This window comes from Rhinoraja longicauda, chromosome 13 (assembly GCF_053455715.1).
Source record: "Rhinoraja longicauda isolate Sanriku21f chromosome 13, sRhiLon1.1, whole genome shotgun sequence".
In the NCBI taxonomy this organism is placed as follows: Eukaryota; Metazoa; Chordata; class Chondrichthyes; order Rajiformes; family Arhynchobatidae; genus Rhinoraja; species Rhinoraja longicauda.
Window position 1 is genome coordinate 53,748,857 of NC_135965.1, and position 20,012 is coordinate 53,768,868.

The 20,012-nt window shown below is 56.5% G+C and overlaps 1 protein-coding gene across 1 annotated transcript in view; it reads left to right on the forward strand.

Annotated features, from left to right (window-relative positions):
* Window positions 1-1,514: 1,514 nt before the first annotated feature.
* Window positions 1,515-20,012, forward strand: part of LOC144599333 (ciliary rootlet coiled-coil protein 2-like) — a 26,260-nt gene continuing 7,762 nt past the window's right edge. The window contains exons 1-2 of the mRNA XM_078410127.1: window positions 1,515-1,628; window positions 4,046-4,196. Coding sequence (XP_078266253.1) covers window positions 1,578-1,628; window positions 4,046-4,196 — 202 coding nt within the window. The 5' untranslated portion in view covers window positions 1,515-1,577. The remainder of the gene's footprint in view (window positions 1,629-4,045; window positions 4,197-20,012) is intronic.

A 20,012-nucleotide genomic window follows, 5' to 3' on the forward strand; every position in this document is an offset into this window, starting at 1 on the left:
AGGTCAGACTGGGAATGGGAGGGGGAGTTAAAGTGCTGGGCCACCGGGAGATCAGTTTTGTTAATGCGAACCGAGCGCAGGTGTTCAGCGAAGCGATCGCCGAGCCTGCGCTTGGTTTCGCCGATATAAATAAGTTGACATCTAGAGCAGCGGATGCAATAGATGAGGTTGGAGGAGGTGCAGGTGAACCTCTGTCTCACCTGGAAAGACTGTTTGGGTCCTTTGATGGAGTTGAGGGGGGAGGTAAAGGGACAGGTGTTGCATCTCGTGCGGTTGCAAGGGAAAGTGCCCGGGGTTGGGGTGGTTTGGGTAGGAAGGGACGAGTGGACCAGGGAGTTACGGAGGGAACGGTCTCTGCGGAACGCAGAGAGGGGAGGGGATGGGAAGATATGGCCAGTGGTGGGGTCCCGTTGGCGCTAGGATGATAGATTTCTTCTTAAAGCAGATGGGAACCTCAGATTGGATTAGGGAGAGGTCAAAGAAAGTCAAGAGTGTTTGCTCTCAAGAATGACAATCTGGTGTCTACTGCAGAGACTGTGGGTACAGACTGCTAGGACAACTGACATCACTTTGTTGCCCTTCTCTTCAAAACAAGCATGTATGAGAGAATGCAGAAGCAAGATGTTGATTTGCCAAAAAACACACAAAGTGCTGGAGTAATTCCGGGTCAGGAAGCATCTCTGGAGAACATGGATAAGTGATATTTCGAGTCAGGACCCTTCTTCAGACTATAAGAAAATAACTGCAGATGCTGGTACAAATCGATTTATTCACAAAATGCTGGAGTAACTCAGCAGGTCAGGCAGCATCTCGGGAGAGAAGGAATGGGTGACGTTTCGGGTCGAGACCCTTCTTCAGACTGATTGGAGGGGAAATTTATTGTACTGTATGGGAATGCATCGGGCTCACAAGAGGAAAATGATGCTTTTTTTTTCCCCAGCAATTATGCCTGACTTTACTTTGTTGCCCGTTGTAGCACACTATAACATGCAAGCCTTGCCACAATCGCGTGGTAGACTTGGAGTCTAGCTTGGTCTGGAATTGCATCTTGGTATCCCTGAAAACTTTGCGAAGGTCAGCCTCGATATCCTGCTACTCCGAGCGCGTTGTGTCCATTTACTGCAGAAGCTAAATATGCAGCTTAAAAAATACATAACTGGGAAACCGGTTAATATCTTGCGTTTGATTGCAAGAGGCCAATGCAATGAAATCGGAGGTGTTCCTTTGCAGTGCATCCACATGATTGTGCATTGCAGCTTCTTGGTGTGATATTTAAACGGCGCAAATGTTCTGGGTTATTGCGCGTCATGTGTGTGGTGTTGCTGAATCCCGCTCCCAACTACCTGGATCCCGCCTCCGGGCTCCAGTCTCCATGCCGTCCATGGCGTCCCCGCCGCCAGGCAACTGCCTGCACCCGGCGTCCCGTTTCCACGGCAACGCAAGCTGGGCGTCCTGTTACCCCGGTAACCGTGGCCGGGCTGGGAGGGAGGGAGGGGAGGCGGGGGGGCGGGATGAGGGGCTGCTGAAGCTGAGCGGGCGAGCGGTCGCTGCGGGCTCCGGAGCTGCCGTGGGTCCCCATGAGTTCACCGAGCCAGCCCGCCGAGGACAAGCTGGAGGCTGTGATCCAGGTAGGCGGCCGAGCTGCCGGCAAGTTTTTTTTTTACACCGGCGGCCGTCTGGGTTGCAAACGAATAATGCTCAATGCGAAGAGAAGGATCTTCACAGGTTCAATTTTATTTTGCATTTGTAATGCTCCGAGGAATTGGCCGGTTTAACATTGTAAGCGACCCGTGCACCTGCACCGCCCAGGGCCGAATCGGACTTTGCTCCCCCTGCTAGTAGTTTGAAAAACCCATCCCCGAAACCAGCTATTGTTCCCCTCACCCTTCCTCTCACCGGGGGACCCCGCCGCCTGCACTTTCACATCATTGGACATTTCCACCCATTTCCATGCAGATGAAGGATCCCGAACCTGATAACTGTTTCTCTTTCTACAGACTGAAGAAGGAATGTCGACCCGAAACGTCACCCATTCCTTCTCTCCAGAGATGCTGCCTGTGCCGCCGAGTTACTCCAGCATTTTGTGTCTACCTTCTCTTTCTACAGATGCTGCCTGAGCAGCTGAGTGCTTCCATCATTTTCTGATTTTGGTGCAGATTTTGTCTGTCTGCACCAGTGGCTCATCACTTTAAAGTCCCTTTAATTGCTCCCCTGCTGCATGGAGGTTAAACGGACAGTCAAGAACGCTGAGCTGTGAATTTGAGACCAGATCTAATCTGTTGAATTTACCTCCATTGCCCTTGCTGTCCATGGAATATGCTGTGCATTATTCGTAGTGTCTGACTACCCTTGAAAAAGATGATCATTGGCTGATCGGGGATTTTCTGAGGGATGGAAAGGATTATGCAAATATAAGCCTTTGTATTTGATTGTGCAGGTCTGCATAGAAACAGGCCCTTTGGCCTATCAAGTTTCCAGCATCTGCAGCTTTTTAAAAAAACTTTCAATGTGAGGCATCATTTTTGTTTTATTGATCAACAGCATTTTGTGCTTTTGGGATCACCATTTTGCAGCGGAGAATCACATATGTATTCATGCAAAAGCAATTCTCTACCCCCCTCCTTCACACACCTGCAGTTACTAAACCCTACCTCCCTTACGGATCTGGGCACAATTTCCAAATCCACAGCCAACTCTACTAACAGCTCGAGGAGTGCGGGGAAGAATTGCAATCTAAATCCCCTGTGGTAAGGATTAAAACAAATTTGAGAATAATTTGAGAATAAACTGATAATAATGATCAGTTTTCTCAATGAAGTTTTCTCAATGTAGTGACCGGAATATCCCTTGAGATATATAAGTAGCTTGACTGGTTCTGCTGATTTTCCCAGTAAATGAATAAAAAAACCATGGTAACATTGAAAGTTAAGAACCTGCAGATGCTGGAAAACTGAAATAAAAAGGATTAATTTATAATCCTGTACGTCTTTGGAGTGTAGGAAGATCCCGGAGAAAACCCACGCAGGGAGAATGTTGAAACTGTCTTGACAGGCACCCGTAGTCATGATCGAACCCTGGTCTCTGGCGCCATAAGGCAATAACTCAACCACTGTGCCACCCTGTTTCTGGTTATTAAAAGTGGGAAGATTTGGAAATGGGATAAGTTTGGACTCGCAGAGAAGGAAGAGGAATGGAATGGGTTAGCTGTGATCACAAACAAAGAGCTGGAAGAACTCAGTGGGTCAGGCACCTTCTGAGAGCAGAATGGACATAATATTTTGTATCGGAATCCTTCTACAGACACCGGTTTGCAACAGCCAATTGCATGTGTTTGGGGATAAAGGAAGAAACCAGAGCACTGGGGAAACAGGTAGTCACGGAGAAAGTGCAAACTCGCAGAAACAGCACCCAAGGTTAACATTGAATCTAGGCCACAGGAACTGCGAGACAGTAGCTCTCTAGCTACGCCACTGAATCTTCATCTGGGTCAGCTATTTGTTTCCACTGGGGCAGAGAATTCCATAGGTTCACCAGTCTTTGAGAGAAGAAATGTTTACATACCTCATTCATAAATTTTGTGGGAGGACCAACCTCACCAAGGCAGTGTGTTCCAGATTCTAACTGCCCTGTGGATGAAATAAAATCTTCCTTATAAACCCCTACCCCTTACCCTTTATTTTTGTTAGCAAGTTTGCTGTGTGGGAGGTTAGCCCCTGTCTATCCAATCTATGCCCCCATAATTTTGTTTACTTCTATCAGCCAACCCCTGGCATCTTCCACTGCCTCTGTTACAAGGAATACCAACCCAGCCTATCCAATCTCTCCTTGTCATTGAAGAAAGTTCAGTATGAAGGTTTTTCCTCTAGTATTCACAGATTGCAGATCCTTTGCTTTATTGACAATTCTATTGTTTTAATCTTAACAGTCTTATAAAAACTGCTCAAACAGGCTACACAATGATTCCAATGTCACCAACATTGCAGTTGTACTGATGTTTGGTCTGATCATGTGCTCCTCTCAGCCAGCAGTTATGTTATCGTTTCAGAAATTGGAAGAGACCATCCTTAATCCAGAGGTGCCTGAAGAGGATAAAAGTCTGACGGTGTGTGGAGAGGGGCAGGACTCTGCTCCGACTCCCGTCCCTGCTCGAATCCGAGAGATAGTTACCAAGAATCTAACTGAGGAAAGCATGGAAGGTTAGTGTACTGCTCTAATACAACACCACCAGTGAGCAATAGGGTTGTGGTAAATACAATGCTTGTGTTATCGTGGGATTGGATAGTGACCGATGCTTGTGTTATCGTGGGACTGGAGAGTGACCGTTAGCAAACATTATCGTGGAGCATTATTCTCCACTTTCACTTCCTCCACTCTGTTATATTTTAAGCCTATGAAAATGTCATTACCTATGGCACTTGAAGATTTATTTTATTCATTCAGAGAGTATGGGACTCACAGGAATTATCTGACATTTCTTGCCCTTGAACCGAGTGTCTTGCTGAAGCATTCAAAGGGCTGTTACAATTCACCTTTGCAGTGCGTCTGAGATCACAAAGATGTCAGAATGGTGGGCAGGGGATTTTATTCCACTTGATATTAGTGAGCAAGATAGAAACATAGAAAAATAGGTGCGGGAGTAGGTCATTCTAGCCTTCGAGCCAGCACCGCCATTCAATATGATCATGGCTGATCATCTAAAATCAGTACCCCTTTCCTGCTTTTCCCCCATATTGCTTGATTCCTTTAGGCCTAAGAGCTAAATCTAACTCTTGAAAACATCCAGTCAATTGGCCTCCACTGCCTACTGTGGCAGAGAATTCCACAGATTCACAACTCTCTGGGTGAAAAGTTGTTTTTTTTAAGACCAAGATATATTCATAGTCAACATTACTGACGCTTTTTATTTCAGATTTGATCAATTTAACCAAATTTAAATTCTCTGGCTATTTAACCTGTTAGTCAGATGGTGCTGTAAAAAGGATGGTTAGACAGACAGAAAAGCCACATAGGGGCACATTAAAGGTGATGAGATCACCTCTCATTCTTTTAATCTTCAAAGAATATAGAACTAATTTATTTGGCTGCTTGTGATGGGTAAACCTAACCCAAAGAATTAGCCAAGTGAATCTCTTTAAGACTACCTTCAATGGCATTAGATCCTTCCTTGATGAATGACAAAAACAGTGCTCCCGGGGTAGCCTTGCTTGTACCTTGTACAATTCTAACAAAAATGCTCATATTCAATGTGCAAATCGTCCTTCTTGCCTTTACAAATTGCCTTAATTGCCCTTGCTTCTTGTTAACTTCTTGTCTTCCATGCCCAAGAATACCAAGATCCCCTGGTACTCCCACTTCCTCCAAACCAGAGGCGTAGCTATGGGCACTCGCATGGGCCCTAGCTATGCCTGCCTCTTTGTCGGGTCCGTCAAACAATCCCTGTTCCAGACATACACTGGCCCCATCTACCTCCGCTACATTGACGACTGCATTGGTGCTACCTCTTGTACCCATGCAGAACTCACTGACTTCATACAGTTCACCACTAATTTCCATCCTGCTCTTAAATATACTTGGACCATCTCTGACATCTCCCTACCGTTTCTGGATCTCACCATCTCCATCACAGGAGACAGACTAGTGACCGACATCTACTACAAACCCACTGACTCCCACTGCTATCTGGACTACACTTCTTCCCACCCTGTCTCCTGCAAAAAGTCTATCCCCTACTCCCAATTCCTCCGTCTATGCCGCATCTGCGCCCAGGATGAGGTGTTTCACACTAGGGCATCAGAGATGTCCTCATTCTTTAGGAAATGGGGCTTCCCCTCTTCCATTATAGATAAGGCTCTCACTGGTGCCTCTTCTATTTCCCGCAGCTCCGCTCTTGCGCCCCCCCCCCCCCCCCATTCGCCCGCCTTGTCCTCACCTTCCACCCCATCAGCCATAGTATAAAACAAATTATCCAACAACATTTCCGTCACCTCCAACGGGACCCCACTACTGGCCACATCTTCCCATCTCCTGCCCTTTCTGCTTTCCGCAGAGACCGTTCCCTCCGTAACTCCCTGGTCCACTCATCCCTTCCTACCCAAACCACCCCTTCCCCAGGCACTTTCCCCAGCAACCGCAGGAGATGCAACACCTGTCCCTTTACCTTCCCCTTCGACTCCATCCAAGGACCCAAACAGTCTTTCCAGGCAGAGGTTCACCTGCACCTCCTCCAACCTCATCTATTGTATCCGCTGTTCCAGATGTCAACTTCTGTACATCGGCGAGACCAAACGCAGGCTCGGCGATCGTTTCGCTCAACACCTTCGCTCAGTCCGCCTTAACCAACCTGAGCACTTCAACTCCCCCTCCCACTCCCAGTCTGACCTTTCTGTCATGGGCCTCCTCCAGTGTCATTGTGAGGCCCACCGGAAATTGGAGGAACAGCACCTCATATTTCGCTTGGGCAGCTTACAGCCCAGCGGTATGAACATTGACTTCTCTAACTTTAGATAGCTCCTCTGTCCCTCGCTTCCCCTCCCCCTTCCCAGTTCTCCCACTGTCTTCCTGACTCCACCTATATCCTTTCTTTGTCCCGCCCCCCTGCCACAGTCTGAGGAAGGGTCTCGACCCGAAACGTCATCCATTCCTTCTCTCCAGAGATGCTGCCTGACCTGCTGAGTTACTCCAGCATTTTATGGTACCTTCGATTTGTACCAGCATCTGCAGTTATTTTCCTACCTTACTCATCTGCAATCTCTCTCCATCTGGATAATCCTTTGCCTTTAGATCCCTAGTGTCAAAGTACACAATCTCACATCTTCGCACATTGAATTCTATTTGCCAACTAGACAAAGTGGGCCCGTTAGGCCCATTCCCCACTCCCCCATTCTCTCGTCCCCCATCCCCACTCTTACTCTCCCCACACTCTCCCCTTTGGCCCGTCCATTGTATCCGGGAGGGGGTGAGGGAGTGAAGGGGGGAGGGAGGGAGAGGGAGGTTTGGGGGAGGGAGGTGTGGAGTGATCGAGGGGGAGTGGTGGAGGGAGGGATGTGTTGAGGATGGAGGGTGGAGGGAGGGGGGGAGGGTGATGAGAGATGGGGTGGTATTTATGGAGGGAGGGGGGGGGTGGGGAGAGAGGGGGGAGGGAGGGATGGGGGAGAGGGGAGGGATATGGACCTCCCCTTTTCCCAGTACCCCTCTTTCCCCCACCACCAATTCCCCTCCGCACTACCCCTGTTGTCCCATTCCCCATCCTCAGCCCCCCCCCCCATTTTCTCTCCCCCAGACACACTCTTAGCATCAGTTAAAGGCCCGGGGGGGGGGGGGGTGCGGGTGATCGGATCAGTGAAAAGTCCGGTGGGGGGGAGCTTCGGGAGATCGCATCATTCAAAGGCCAGGGGGGGGGTGGGATAGCGGGGAGATGTTCTCCCGGGTGTGGGAGAGAGGAGAGAAGCAAGGGGAGAGAGGAGAGGTGAGCCGGCGATCGCGTGCTGGCGCCGCTAACGGCGTCCATTGTTTTGGTGCGAGTGAGGAGATGCCGCGCATGCGTGCTGAGTACAGAGTGAGGAGATTCCGCGCATGCGTACTGAGCACTGCCGGACCGCAGCGCCCCCCTTCTGTCAAAACTTCGATAAATCAGGGGGGGCAGCACTTTTAAACCTCTGTAACTTAACAAATATGCGTCCAAATTAAATAAAAATATCATTTTCCAGCAGCGAACCGCATTGCTGATTAAGGCGGTACAAAAATCGTGGCGCTACGGTTCACCGTTTTGCCGGAATTGCCGTATTCAGCCGACATGGGAGGGAGGGAAGTGGGAGGGAGGGGGGGAGGGGAGGGTGGAGTGGAGGGGGGAGGGGAGGGGGAAGTGGGGAGGGGGATGGGGAGGGAGAGGGGAGGGAGAGGGGGGGGAGGGTCTATTTTACTTTAAAATAAACAGCGTTCTTTGTTGAAAAGGAAATAAACTTATCTATAGAGCATCAGCTTTTTTTAAATAAATAAAATCAAACTTAATGAAAATCACATTCCTCATTTTAAATAAATGTCTTTGTTATAAATGAAATCAAACAGCGGGAGAGGCGACGGCGACTACACCTCCCGGCGGTCAGCGCTGCTGGGACGGGAGGGAGGGAGGGATGAGGGAGGGAGGAGAGTAGGGAGGGAGGGGTACCTCCCCTTTTCCCAGTACTCTTCTTTCCCAAACCACCAAGCCCCCTGTTGTCCCCCTCCCCAGTCCCCATTCTCAGACCCCCCCATTCTCTCTCCCCCAGATATACTCTTACTCTCCCCCCCCCTTTCCCCAGCACACCCCTTTCCCCGTTGGGCCCATCCTCGTAGGGTTTCCATTGTAACCGTGAGGAAGGGAGGGAGGGGGGAGGGAGGGAAGAGGGAGTTGTTTAGGGAGGAGGGGAGGGGGAGGGAGGGGGAGGGGGGAGGTGGAGGGAGGGGGGAGGGAGAGGGGGAGGGGTGGGGGAAGGGGGGAGGGAGGGAGGGTGGAAGGGGGAGGGAGGGGGACCTCCCCTTTTCCCAGTACCCCTCTTTCCCCGTTGTGCCCGTCCTCGTAAGGTTTCCATTGTAACCGGGAGGGGAGTGGGGGGGAGGGAAGGGAGGAGGGAGGTGTGGAGGGGGGAGGGGAGGGGGAGGGGGGAAGGGGGAAGGGGGAGGGAGAGGGGAGGGGAGGGGGTAGGGAGGGGGGAAGGGGGGAGGGAGGGGGACCGACCCGTTTTCCCAGTACCCCTCTTTCCCCGTTGGGCCCGTCGTCGTAGGGTTTCCATTGTAACCGGGAGGCGGGGAGGGTGGGGGGAGGGAGGGAGGTTTGGAGGGAGGAGGGGGAGGGAAGGGGGGGAGGGGAGGGGGGAAGGTGGAGGGGAGGGGGGAGGGAGGGGGGAAGGGGGAGGGAGGGGGACCTCCCATTTTCCCAGTACCCCTCTTTCCCCGTTGGGCCCGTCCTCGTAGGGTTTCCATTGTAACCGGGAGGGAGGGGGGAGGGAGGGAGGAGGGAGGTGTGGAGGGAGGAGGGGAGGGAAGGGGGAGGGGAGGGGGGAAGGGGAGGGGGGGAAGAGGGGGAGGTGGAGGGAGAGGGAGGGAGGGGGGAAGGGAGGAGGGAGGGGGACCTCCCCTTTTCCCAGTACCCCTCTTTCCCCGTTGGGCCCGTCCTCGTAGGGTTTCCATTGTAACCGGGAGGTGGGGAGGGAGGGGGGAGGGATGGAGGAGGGGAGGGGGATGGAGGGGGGGGAGGGGAGGGGGGAAGGGGTGGGAGGGGAAGGGGGGGAGGTGGAGGGAGGGGGAGGGAGGGGGGGAGGGAGGGGGAAGGGGGGAGGGAGGGGGACCTCTCCTTTTACCAGTACCCCTCTTTCCCCGTTGGGCCCGTCCCCGAGGGGTGAGGGAGGTGGGGAGGGATGGGGAGGGAGTTGGGAGGAGGGGGGGAGGGGAGTGGGGATGGAGGTGGGAAGGAGTGGGGAGGAAGGGGTTGAGGGGGGTAAGGGGGACCTCCCCTTTCTTTTTTCGTAACACTTGCCCCGGTGGCCCACGAGCATAGGGGCCCCATGCTGATCTGTGTATGTTAAGTGACTTGCAATTAAAAACACAACTTTAAAAAACAACCATTTGCTTTTCGCAACAATGTAGCACAAGCATTGTGACGTCACAAGCTGAAGACCTTTGAAAAAAAAGGTTAAAAATTAAAAAATGTAAATTTGTAAAGAGCAGACACCCAATAGCAGCTGCTTGGCACAGGGGCATTGTGACATCACAATGAAGATTAATCCGCACCGCAGCGCCCCCCTTCTGTCAAAACTTCGATAAATCAGGGGGGGCAGCGCTTTAAAACCTCTGTAACTTAAAAAATATATGACCAAATTAAATGAAAATATCGCGGCCGGTCAGACGGGAGGTTGGTGATCAAGGCGGTGCAAAAACCGTGACGCGACGGTTTACAGTTTTGCCGCAATCAGTGATACATACACAAACCCAGGATACAAACATATTTATAAACAAGAAGTGAGTTTTTAATAGTATACTAGACCAAGTGGGCCCGTTGGGCCCGTCCTCGTAGGGTTTCCATTGTAACCGGGAGGCGGGGAGGGAGGGGGGAGGGAGGGGGACCACCTGTTTTCCCAGTACCCCTCTTTCCCCGTTGTGGGATGGGAGGGGGGGAGGGGAGGGGAGAGGGGGGGAGAGGAGAGGAGAGGGGGGGAGAGAGGAGAGGGGGGAGAGGAGAGGAGAGGGGGGAGAGGAGAGGAGAGGGGGGGAGAGGAGAGGGAGAGGGGGGGAGAGGAGAGGAGAGGGGGGAGAGGAGAGGAGAGGGGGGGAGAGGAGAGGAGAGGGGGAGAGGAGAGGAGAGGAGAGGGGGGAGAGGAGAGGAGAGGGGGAGAGGAGAGGAGAGGGGGGAGAGGAGAGGAGAGGGGGGAGAGGGAGAGGAGAGGGGGGGAGAGGAGAGGAGAGGGGGGGAGAGAGGAGAGGGGCCTATTTTGACTTTAAAATAAACAGCATCCTTTGTTGAAAAAGAAATTAAACTTATCTATAGAGCAGCAGCTTATGTCTTTGTTATAAATGAAATTAAACTTATGTGAAATAAATGTTCTTTTGTTAAAAAAGAAAGTAAACTTATCTATGAAATCTCTGTCTTTTATCTTTTTTTTTAAATAAAATTAAATGCAATGGAAATCTCGTACCGTTTAAAATAAAAGTAATTTTTCTGTTGGAAATGATAAGAAACTTATCTATAAATATTCTTTCTGTATTTCAATTAAACTGCCCTCCTAAGCGATGCTGGAGCCTGTCCTCAACCAGCATCAGAACGGTGGACTGTTGGTTACGGCAGTTGGTGTCAGTTCAAATCAACTGCTCCACCCACATCGAGTGTGAGGTTGGAGCCAATCACTGCACCCCACGTAGAGACCCAGCCAATCGGGCGCTAACAGGGAGGGTGGAGCCAATCACTGCACCCCACGTACAGACCCAGCCAATCGGGCGCTAACAGGGATGGTGGAGCCAATCACTGTACCCCACGTAAAGACCCAGCCAATCGGGCGCTAACAGGGAGGGTGAAACCCAATGAAAAAAACCGCGTTTTTTACTTTAAAATAAACAGCGTTCTTTGTTGAAAAGGAAATAAACTTATCTATAGAGCAGCAGCTTTTTTAAAATAAATAAAATCAAACTTAATGAAAATCACATTCCTCATTTTAAATAAATGTCTTTGTTATAAATGAAATCAAACAGCGGGAGAGGCGACGGCGACTACACTTCCGCTTCGGGGAGAGGAGGAGGGGGAGAGGAGGGGGGAGAGGAGGGGGGGAGAGGAGGGAGGGAGGGGGGGAGGGGTGGGAGGGGGGGAGGGGTGGGAGGGGGGAGGGGTGGGAGGGGGGAGGGGGGGAGGGGGAAGGGGGGAAGGGGGGGAGGAGGGAGGGGGGGGAGGAGGGAGGGGGGGAGGAGGGAGGGGGAGAGGAGGGAGGGGGAGAGGAGGAGGGGGGAGAGGAGGAGGGGGGGAGAGGAGGAGGGGGGGGAGAGGAGGAGGGAGAGGAGGGGGGAGAGGAGAGGGGGGAGAGGAGAGGGGGGAGGGGAGAGGAGAGGGGAGAGGAAAGAGTGGAGGGGGAGAGGAGAGGGGGGAGAGGAGAGGGGAGAGGGGGAGAGGAGAGGGGGGAGAGGAGAGGAGAGGAGGGGGAGAGAGGAGAGGAGAGGGGGGGGAGAGAGGAGAGGTGTCTATTTTACTTTAAAATAAACAGCATTCTTTGTTGAAAAAGAAATGAATCTTATCTATAGAGCAGAAGCGGGAGAGGCGACGGCGACTACACTTCCCGGCGGTCAGCGCTGCGGGGAAGGGAGGGAGGGAGGGATGTTGAAAAAGAAATTAATCTTATCTATAGAGCAGAAGCGGGAGAGGCGACGGCGACTACACTTCCCGGCGGTCAGCGCTGCGGGGAAGGGAGGGAGGGATGAGGTAGGGTGGAGAGGAGAGTGGGGAGGGAGGGAGGGGGAGAGGGGAGGAGAGGGGGAGGGAGGGTGTAAGGGAGGGGGGAAGGGGGGGACCTCCCCTTTTCCCAGTACCCCTCTTTCCCCCACCACCAAGCCCCCTCCGCAACGACCCCTGTTGTCCCCAGTCCCCATTCACAGACCCCCCCCCCCCCCATTCTCTCTCTCCCCATACACACTCTCAGTGCTTTTTTCGAAACACTTGCCCCGGTGGCCCACGAGCATATGGGCCCAATGCTGATCTGTGTATGTTAAGTAACTTGCAATAAAAAAAAATACTTTAAAAAGAGATAAGTGCTTTTTAAGTGCTTGTTTTGAAACATTCGCGGTCACATAGTGCTTCTCACTGTAGCACCCATCTCAAGTGTGCCCGTTGGGCCCGTCCTCGTAGGGTTTCCATTGTAACCGGGAGGGGAGTGCGGGGGAGGGAAGGGGGAGGGAGGGAGGAGGGCAGGGGAGGGGGAGGGAGGAGGAGGGGAGAAGGGGGGGAGGGAGAGGGGAGGGAGTGGGGTAGGGGAGGGGGAGGGAGGGGGAGGGGAGGGGAGGGGGGAGGGGGGGGGAGGGAGGGGGGGAGGGGGAAGGGGGGAGGGAGGGGTACCTCCACTTTTCCCAGTACCCCTCTTTCCCCGTTGGGCCAGTCCTCGTAAGGTTTCCATTGTAACCGGGAGGAGGGGAGGGAGGGAAGGGGGAGGGAGGGAGGAGGGAGGTGTGGAGGGAGGAGGGGAGGGTGAGGGGTGGCGGGAGGGTGGATGGGGGGAGGGAGGGGGATAGGGGGAGGGAGGGGGACCTCCCCTTTTCCCAGTACCCCTCTTTCCCCGTTGGGCCCGTCCCCGTAAGGTTTCCATTGTAACTGGGAGGCGGGGAGGGAGGGGGGAGGGGGATGGAGGGGGGGGAGGGGAGGGGGAAGGGGTGGGAGGGGAGGGGGAAGGGGGAGGGGGGAAGGGGAGAGGGAAGGGGGGGAGGGAGGAGGACCTCCCCTTTTCCCAGTACCCCTCTTTCCCCGTTGTGCCCGTCCTTGTAGGGTTTCCATTGTAACCGGGAGGAGGGGAGGGAGGGAGGGAGGGAGGAGGGGAGGGAGGGGGGGAAGGGGAGGGCGGAAAGGGGGGAGGGGGGAGGGAGAGAGGGGGAGGGTTGAAAGAGCATCCCTCTCCCCATCAGGACTGCCTCCTCCATCGACTCCTTTAAGTCCAGGCTCAAAACCTATTTCTACTCCCTAGCTTTTGAGGCTAATTGAGGAGGTACTGTGAACTGTTTGGGAGGGGAGGGGAGGGGGGAAGGGGGGAAGGAGGGGGACCTCCCCTTTTCCCAGTTCCCCTCTTTCCCCGTTGGGCCTGTCCTCGTAGGGTTTCCATTGTAACCGGGAGGACGGGAGGGAGGGAAGGGTGAGGGAGGGAGGAGGGAGGTGTGGAGGGAGGAGGGAGGTGTGGAGGGAGATGGGGAAGGAGGGGGGAGGGGAGGGGGTAGGGGGAGGGAGAGGGGAGGGAGGGAGGGGGGTAGGGGGAGGGAGGGGGAGGGGAAGGGGGAGGAGGGGGACCTCCCCTTTACCCAGTACCCCTCTTTCCCCGTTGGGCCCGTCCTCGTAGGGTTTCCATTGTAACCGGGAGGAGGGGAGGGAGGGAAGGGGGAGGGAGGGAGGAGGGGGGAGGGAGGGGGGGAGGGGAGGGGGGAAGGGGGGAGTGAGGGGGTAGGGGGAGGGAGGGGGAGGGAGGGGGAGAGGGGAGGGGGGGTAGGGGGGAGGGGGAGGGAGGGGGAAGGGAGGGGGCTCTCCCCTTTTCCCAGTACCCCTCTTTCCCCGTTGGGCCCGTCCTCGTAGGGATTCCATTGTAACCGGGAGGAGGGGAGGGAGGGAAGGGGGAGGGAGGGAGGAGGGAGGAGGGGAGGGAGGGGGGGAAGGGGAGGGCGGAAAGGGGGGGAGGGGGGAAAGGGGGGAGGGGGGAGGGAGAGAGGGGGAGGGTGGAAAGAGCATCCCTCTCCCCATCAGAACTGCCCCCTCCATCGACTCCTTTAAGTCCATGCTCAAAACCTATTTCTACTCCCTAGCGTTTGAGGCTCATTGAGGAGGCGCTGTGAACTGTTTGCGTGCTACTGTATGTTTCATTTTTTTCCTTAGTACCTAATCAGATGTACAGCACTTTGGTCAACGTGGGTTGTTTTTAAATGTGCTGTACAAATAAAATGGACTTGACTTGACAGCTCTTCGCAACAATGTAGCACAGGGGCATTGTGACGTCACACGCTGAATACCGCTGGGGTGGGGGGGAAGGGGGGTCAGCTCGAGTCCATCTCACAGGGGCATTGTGACATCACAATCCGCACCGCAGCGCCCCCCTTCTGTCAAAACTTCGATAAATCAGGGGGGGCAGCACTTTTAAACCTCTGTAACTTACAAAATATGCGTCCGAATTAAATAAAAATATCATTTTCCAGCAGCGAACTGCATGCTGATTAAGGCGGTACAAAAATCGTGGCGCTACGGTTCACCGTTTTGCCGGAATTGCCGTATTCAGCCGACATCAGTGTTATATATATATATATATTCAAGATCTGAGTTTTAATAGTATATAGATAGACTAGAACAAGTGTGCCCGTTGGAAGCGGGCCCTTTGGGCCCGTCCCCACTCCCCCCATTCTCTCCTCCCCCAGCCCTACTCTTACCCGTTTTGTGATGACAGATGTTGCGGTATTTGTTGAGGGGGGAGAGAGTGAGTTGGGAGGGGGGGGGTGGTTTGCGGGGAGATGTTCTCCCGGTTTTTGGAGAGAGGAGAGAAGCAAGGGGAGAGAGGAGAGGTGTGCCGGTGATCGCGGGCTTGCTCCGCTAACGGCGTCCATTGTTTTTGTGCGTGTGAGGATATTCCGCGCATGCGTGTTGAGTACTGAGTGTGGAGATTCCGCGCATGCGTACTGAGCACTGCCGGACCGCAGCGCCCCCCTTCTGTCAAAACTTCGATAAATGAGGGGGGCAGCGCCTTTAGACCTCTGTAACTTAAATAATACGCGTCCGAATTAAATAAAAACATCATTTTCCAGCAGCGAACCGCATGCTGATTAATGCGGTTTAAAAATCGTGGCGCTACGGCTCACCGTTTTTCCGGAATTTCCTTCAGCCGACATCAGTGGAATATATATACAAAAACGGTACAAGATCTGAGTTTTAGTAGTATATAGATAGACTAGCACAAGTGTGCCCGTTGGGCCCGTCCTCGTAGGGTTTCCATTGTAACCGGGAGGATGGGAGGTAGGGAAGGGGGAGGGAGGGGGGGAGGGGAGGGTGGAGGGGAGGGAGGGGGGGAGGGGAGGGTGGAGTGGAGGGGGGAGGGGAGGGGGAAGGGGGGGAGGGGGATGGGGAGGGAGAGGGGGGGGAGGGGGTGGGGGGGAGGGTCTATTTTACTTTAAAATAAACAGCGTTCTTTGTTGAAAAGGAAATAAACTAATCTATAGAGCATCAGCTTTTTTTAAATAAATAAAATCAAACTTAATGAAAATCACATTCCTCATTTTAAATAAATGTCTTTGTTATAAATGAAATCAAACAGCGGGAGAGGCGACGGCAACTACACCTCCCGGCGGTCAGCGCTGCTGGGACGGGAGGGAGGGAGGGATGAGGGAGGGAGGAGAGTGGGGAGGGAGGGGGACCTCCCCTTTTCCCAGTACTCTTCTTTCCCAAACCACCAAGCCCCCTGTTGTCCCCCTCCCCAGTCCCCATTCTCAGACCCCCCCATTCTCTCTCCCCCAGATACACTCTTACTCTCCCCACCCCCTTTCCCCAGCACACCCCTTTCCCCGTTGGGCCCGTCCTCGTAGGGTTTCCATTGTAACCGTGAGGCAGGGAGGGAGGGGGGAGGGAGGGAGGTGTGGAGGGAGGAGGGGAGGGGGAGGGAGGGGGGGAGGGGAGGGGGAGTGGGGAAGGGGGGGAGGTGGAGGGAGAGGGGGAGGGGTAGGGGAAGGGAGAAAGGGTGGAAGGGGGAGGGAGGGGGACCTCCCCTTTTCCCAGTACCCCTCTTTCCCCGTTGGGCACGTCCTCGTAGGGTTTCCATTGTAACCGGGAGGAGGGGAGGGAGGGAAGGGGGAGGGAGGGAGGAGGGAGGTGTGGAGGGAGGAGCGGAGGGGGAGGGAGGGAGGGGAGGGGGGAGGGGAGGGGGGGAAGGGGGGGAGGGGGGAGGGAGAGGGGGGGAGGGGGGAGGGAGGGAGGGGAAGGGCGGAGGGAGGGGGACCTCCCCTTTTCCCAGTACCCCTCTTTCTCCGTTGGGCCCGTCCTCGTAGGGTTTACATTGTAACCGGGAGGAGGGGAGGGAGGGAAGGGGGAGGGAGGGAGGAGGGAGGTGTGGATGGAGGAGGGGAGGGGGAGGGAGGGGAGGGGTGCGGAAGGGGAGGGAGAGGGGAGGGAGCGGTAGGGGGGGATGGGGAGGGAGGGGTAGGGGAGGGGAGTGGGGAAGGGGGGGAGGGGGGAGGGAGAGGGGTAGGGGGGAGGGAGAGGGGTAGGGGGGGAGGGAGAGGGTTAGGGGGGAGGGAGAGGGGTAGGGGGGGAGGGAGGGAAGGGGGGAAGGGGGGTGGGAGGGGGTAGGGGGGGAGGGAGGGGGAGGGAAGGGGGAGGGAGGGAAGGGGGAGGGAGGGAAGGGGGAGGGAGGGGGACCTCCCCTTTTCCCAGTACCCCTCTTTCCCCATTGGGCCCGTCCTCGTAGGGTTTCCATTGTAACCGGGAGGGGAGTGGGGGGGAGGGAAGGGAGGAGGGAGGTGTGGAGGGGGAGGGGAGGGAGGGCGGAGGGGAGGGGGGAAGGGAGGGGAGGGGGAAGGGGGGAGGGGGGAGGGGAGGGAGGGGGGAGTGGAGGGAGGGTGGAGGGGAGGGAGGGGGACCTCCCCTTTTCCCAGTACCCCTCTTTCCCCGTTGGGCCCGTTCCCGTAGGGTTTCCATTGTAACTGGGAGGCGGGGAGGGAGGGGGGAGGGAGGGAGGAAGGGAGGGGGATGGAGGGGGGGAGGGGAGGGGAGGGGGGAAGGGGTGGGAGGGGAGGGGGGAAGGGGTGGGAGGTGAGGGGGGAAAGGGGGAGTTGGAGGGAGGGGGGAGGGAGGGGGAGAGGGGAGGGGGAATGGGGGAGGGAGGGGTTGAGGGGGGAAGGGGGACCTCCCCTTTCTTTTTTCGAAACACTTGCCCCGGTGGCCCACGAGCATAGGGGCCCGATGCTGATCTGTGTATGTTAAATGACTTGCAATAAAAAACACAACTTTAAAAAACAATCAGTTTCCTTTCGCTACAATGTAGCACAAGCATTGTGACGTCACAAGCTGAAGACCTTTGAAAAAAAAGGTTAAAAATAAAAAGATGTAAATTTGTAAAGAGCAGACACCCAATAGCAGCTGCTTGTCCATTGTGACATCACATGCTGAAGACTAAATCCGCACCGCAGCGCCCTCTATAGAAACTTCAATATGGGGGGGGCAGCGCTTTAAAACCTCTGTAACTTTAAAAACATACGAACAAATTAAATGAAAATATCGCGGCCGGTCAGGCGGGAGGTTGGTGATCAAGGCGGTGCAAAAACCGTGGCGCCACGGTTTACCGTTTTGCCGGAATCACTGATACATACACAAATCCCGATACAAACCTACAAGATCTGAGTTTTAATAGTATACTAGCACGAGTGTGCCCGTTGGGCCCGTCCTCGTAGGGTTTCCATTGTAACCGGGAGGGGAGTGGGGGGTAGGGAAGGGGGAGGGAGGGAGGAGGGGAGGGGGAGGGATGGGGGGGAGGGGAGGGGGAAGGGGGGAGGGGGGAGGGAGAGGGGAGGGAGGGGGGTAGGGGGGAGGGGGAGGGAGGGGTAGGGGAGGGGGGAGGGGGAGGGGGAGGGAGAGGGGAGGGAGGGGGGTAGGGGGGAGGGAGGGGGAGGGGAGGGGGGAAGGGGGAGGGGAGGGGGGAAGGGGGGAGGGAGGGGGACCTCCCCTTTTCCCAGTTCCCCTCTTTCCCCGTTGGGCCCGTCCTCGTAGGGTTTCCATTGTAACCGGGAGGGGAGTGGGGAGTAGGGAAGGGGGAAGGAGGGAGGAGGGGAGGGGGAGGGATGGGGGGAGGGGAGGGGGGAAGGGGGGGAGGGAGAGGGGAGGGAGGGGGGTAGGGGGGAGGTGGATGGAGGGGTAAGGGAGGGGGAGGGTAGGGGAGGGGGGAGGGAGAGGGGAGGGAGGGGGGTAGGGGGGAGGGGGGAGGGAGGGGAGGGGAGAAGGGGGAAGGGGGGAGGGAGGGGGAGGGGAGGGGGGAAGGGAGGGGGACCTCCCCTTTTCCCAGTACCCCTCTTTCCCCGTTGGGCCCGTCCTCGTAGGGTTTCCATTGTAACCGGGAGGAGGGGAGGGGAGGGCGGGGAGGGAGGGGAGGGGAGGGAGGGAAGGGGGAGGGAGGGAGGAGGGAAGGGGGAGGGAGGGAGGAGGGAGGTGTGGAGGGAGGAGGGGGAGGGGGAGGGAGGGGGAGAGGGGGGGGAGGGAGGGAGGGGGGTAGGGAGGGGGGAGGGGAGGGGGGAAGGGTGAGGGTGGGGGACCTCCCCTTTTCCCAGTACCCTCTTTCCCGTTGGGCCGTCATCGTAGGGTTTCCATTTTAACCGGGAGGAGGGGAGGGAGGGAAGGGGGAGGGAGGGAGGAGGGAGGTGTGGAGGGAGGAGGGGAGGGGGAGGGGGGGAGGGAAGGGGGGAGGGGAGGGGGGAGTGAAGGGGGGGAGGGGGGAGGGGAGAGGGGAGGGAGGAGGGTAGGGGGGGGAGGGGGAGGGAGGGAGGGTGGAAGGGGGAGGGAGGAGGACCTCCCCTTTTCCCAGTACCCCTCTTTCCCGTTGGGCCCGTCCCCGTAGGGTTTCCATTGTAACCGGAGGGGGGAGGGAGGGTGGAAGGAGTGGGGAGGGGGAGGGGGAGAGGGATGGAAGGGTGGAGGGAGGGGGAGGGATTGGGGGGAGGGAGGGATGGAGGGAAGGAGGGAGGGGGGAGGGAGGGTGGAAGGAGGGGGGAGGGGGAGAGGGATGGAAGTGTGGAGGGAGGGGGGAGGGATTGGGGGAGGGAGGGAGGAATGGAGGGAAGGAGGGAGGGGGGGAGTTAGGTGGGGAGGGTTGAGGGAGGTGGGGAGGGAGGGGGAGGAGGGGGGGAGGGAGTGGGGATGGAGGTGGGAAGGAGGGGGAGGAAGGGGTTGAGGGGTGAAGGGGGACCTACCCTTTTCCCAGTACCCCTCTTTCCCCCACCACCAAGCCACCTCCGCAACGACCCCTGTTGTCCCCCTCCCCAGTCCCCATTCTCAGACCCCCCCCATTCTCTCTCTCCCCCAGACACACTCCAAGTGCTGTTTCGCAACACTTGCTCCGGTGGCCACGAGCATAGAGGCCCCATGCTGATCTGGAGGGAGGAGGGGAGGGGGGAGGGGGAGGGGAAGGGGGGGAGGGGGAGGGGAAGGGGGGGAGGGGGAGGGGAAGGGGGGGGAGAGGGGAGGGAGCAGGGTAGGGGGGAGGGAGGGGAGGGGGGAAGGGGGAGGGAGGGGGTATGGGGGAGGGAGGGGGAAGGGGGGAGGGAGGGGGTCCTCCCCTTTTCCCAATACCCCTCTTTCCCCGTTGGGCCCGTCCCCGAGGGGTGAGGGAGGGGGGGGAGGGATGGGGAGTTAGTTGGGGAGGAGGGGGGGAGGGAGTGGGGATGGAGGTGGGAAGGAGTGGGGAGGAAGGGGTTGAGGGGGGGAAGGGGGACCACCCCTTTTCCCAGTACCGCTCTTTCCCCGTTGGGCCCGTCCTCGTAGGGTTTCCATTGTAACCGGGAGGGGAGTGGGGGGGAGGGAAGGGAGGAGGGAGGTGTGGAGGTGTGGAGGGGGGAGGGGAGGGGAGGGGGAGAGAGGGGGAGGGGAGGGGGGAGGGGAGGGAGGGGGTATGGGGGAGGGAGGGGGAAGGGGGGAGGGAGGGGGTCCTCCCCTTTTCCCAATACCCCTCTTTCCCCGTTGGGCCCGTCCCCGAGGGGTGAGGGAGGGGGGGGAGGGATGGGGAGTTAGTTGGGGAGGAGGAGGGGAGGGAGTGGGGATGGAGGTGGGAAGGAGTGGGGAGGAAGGG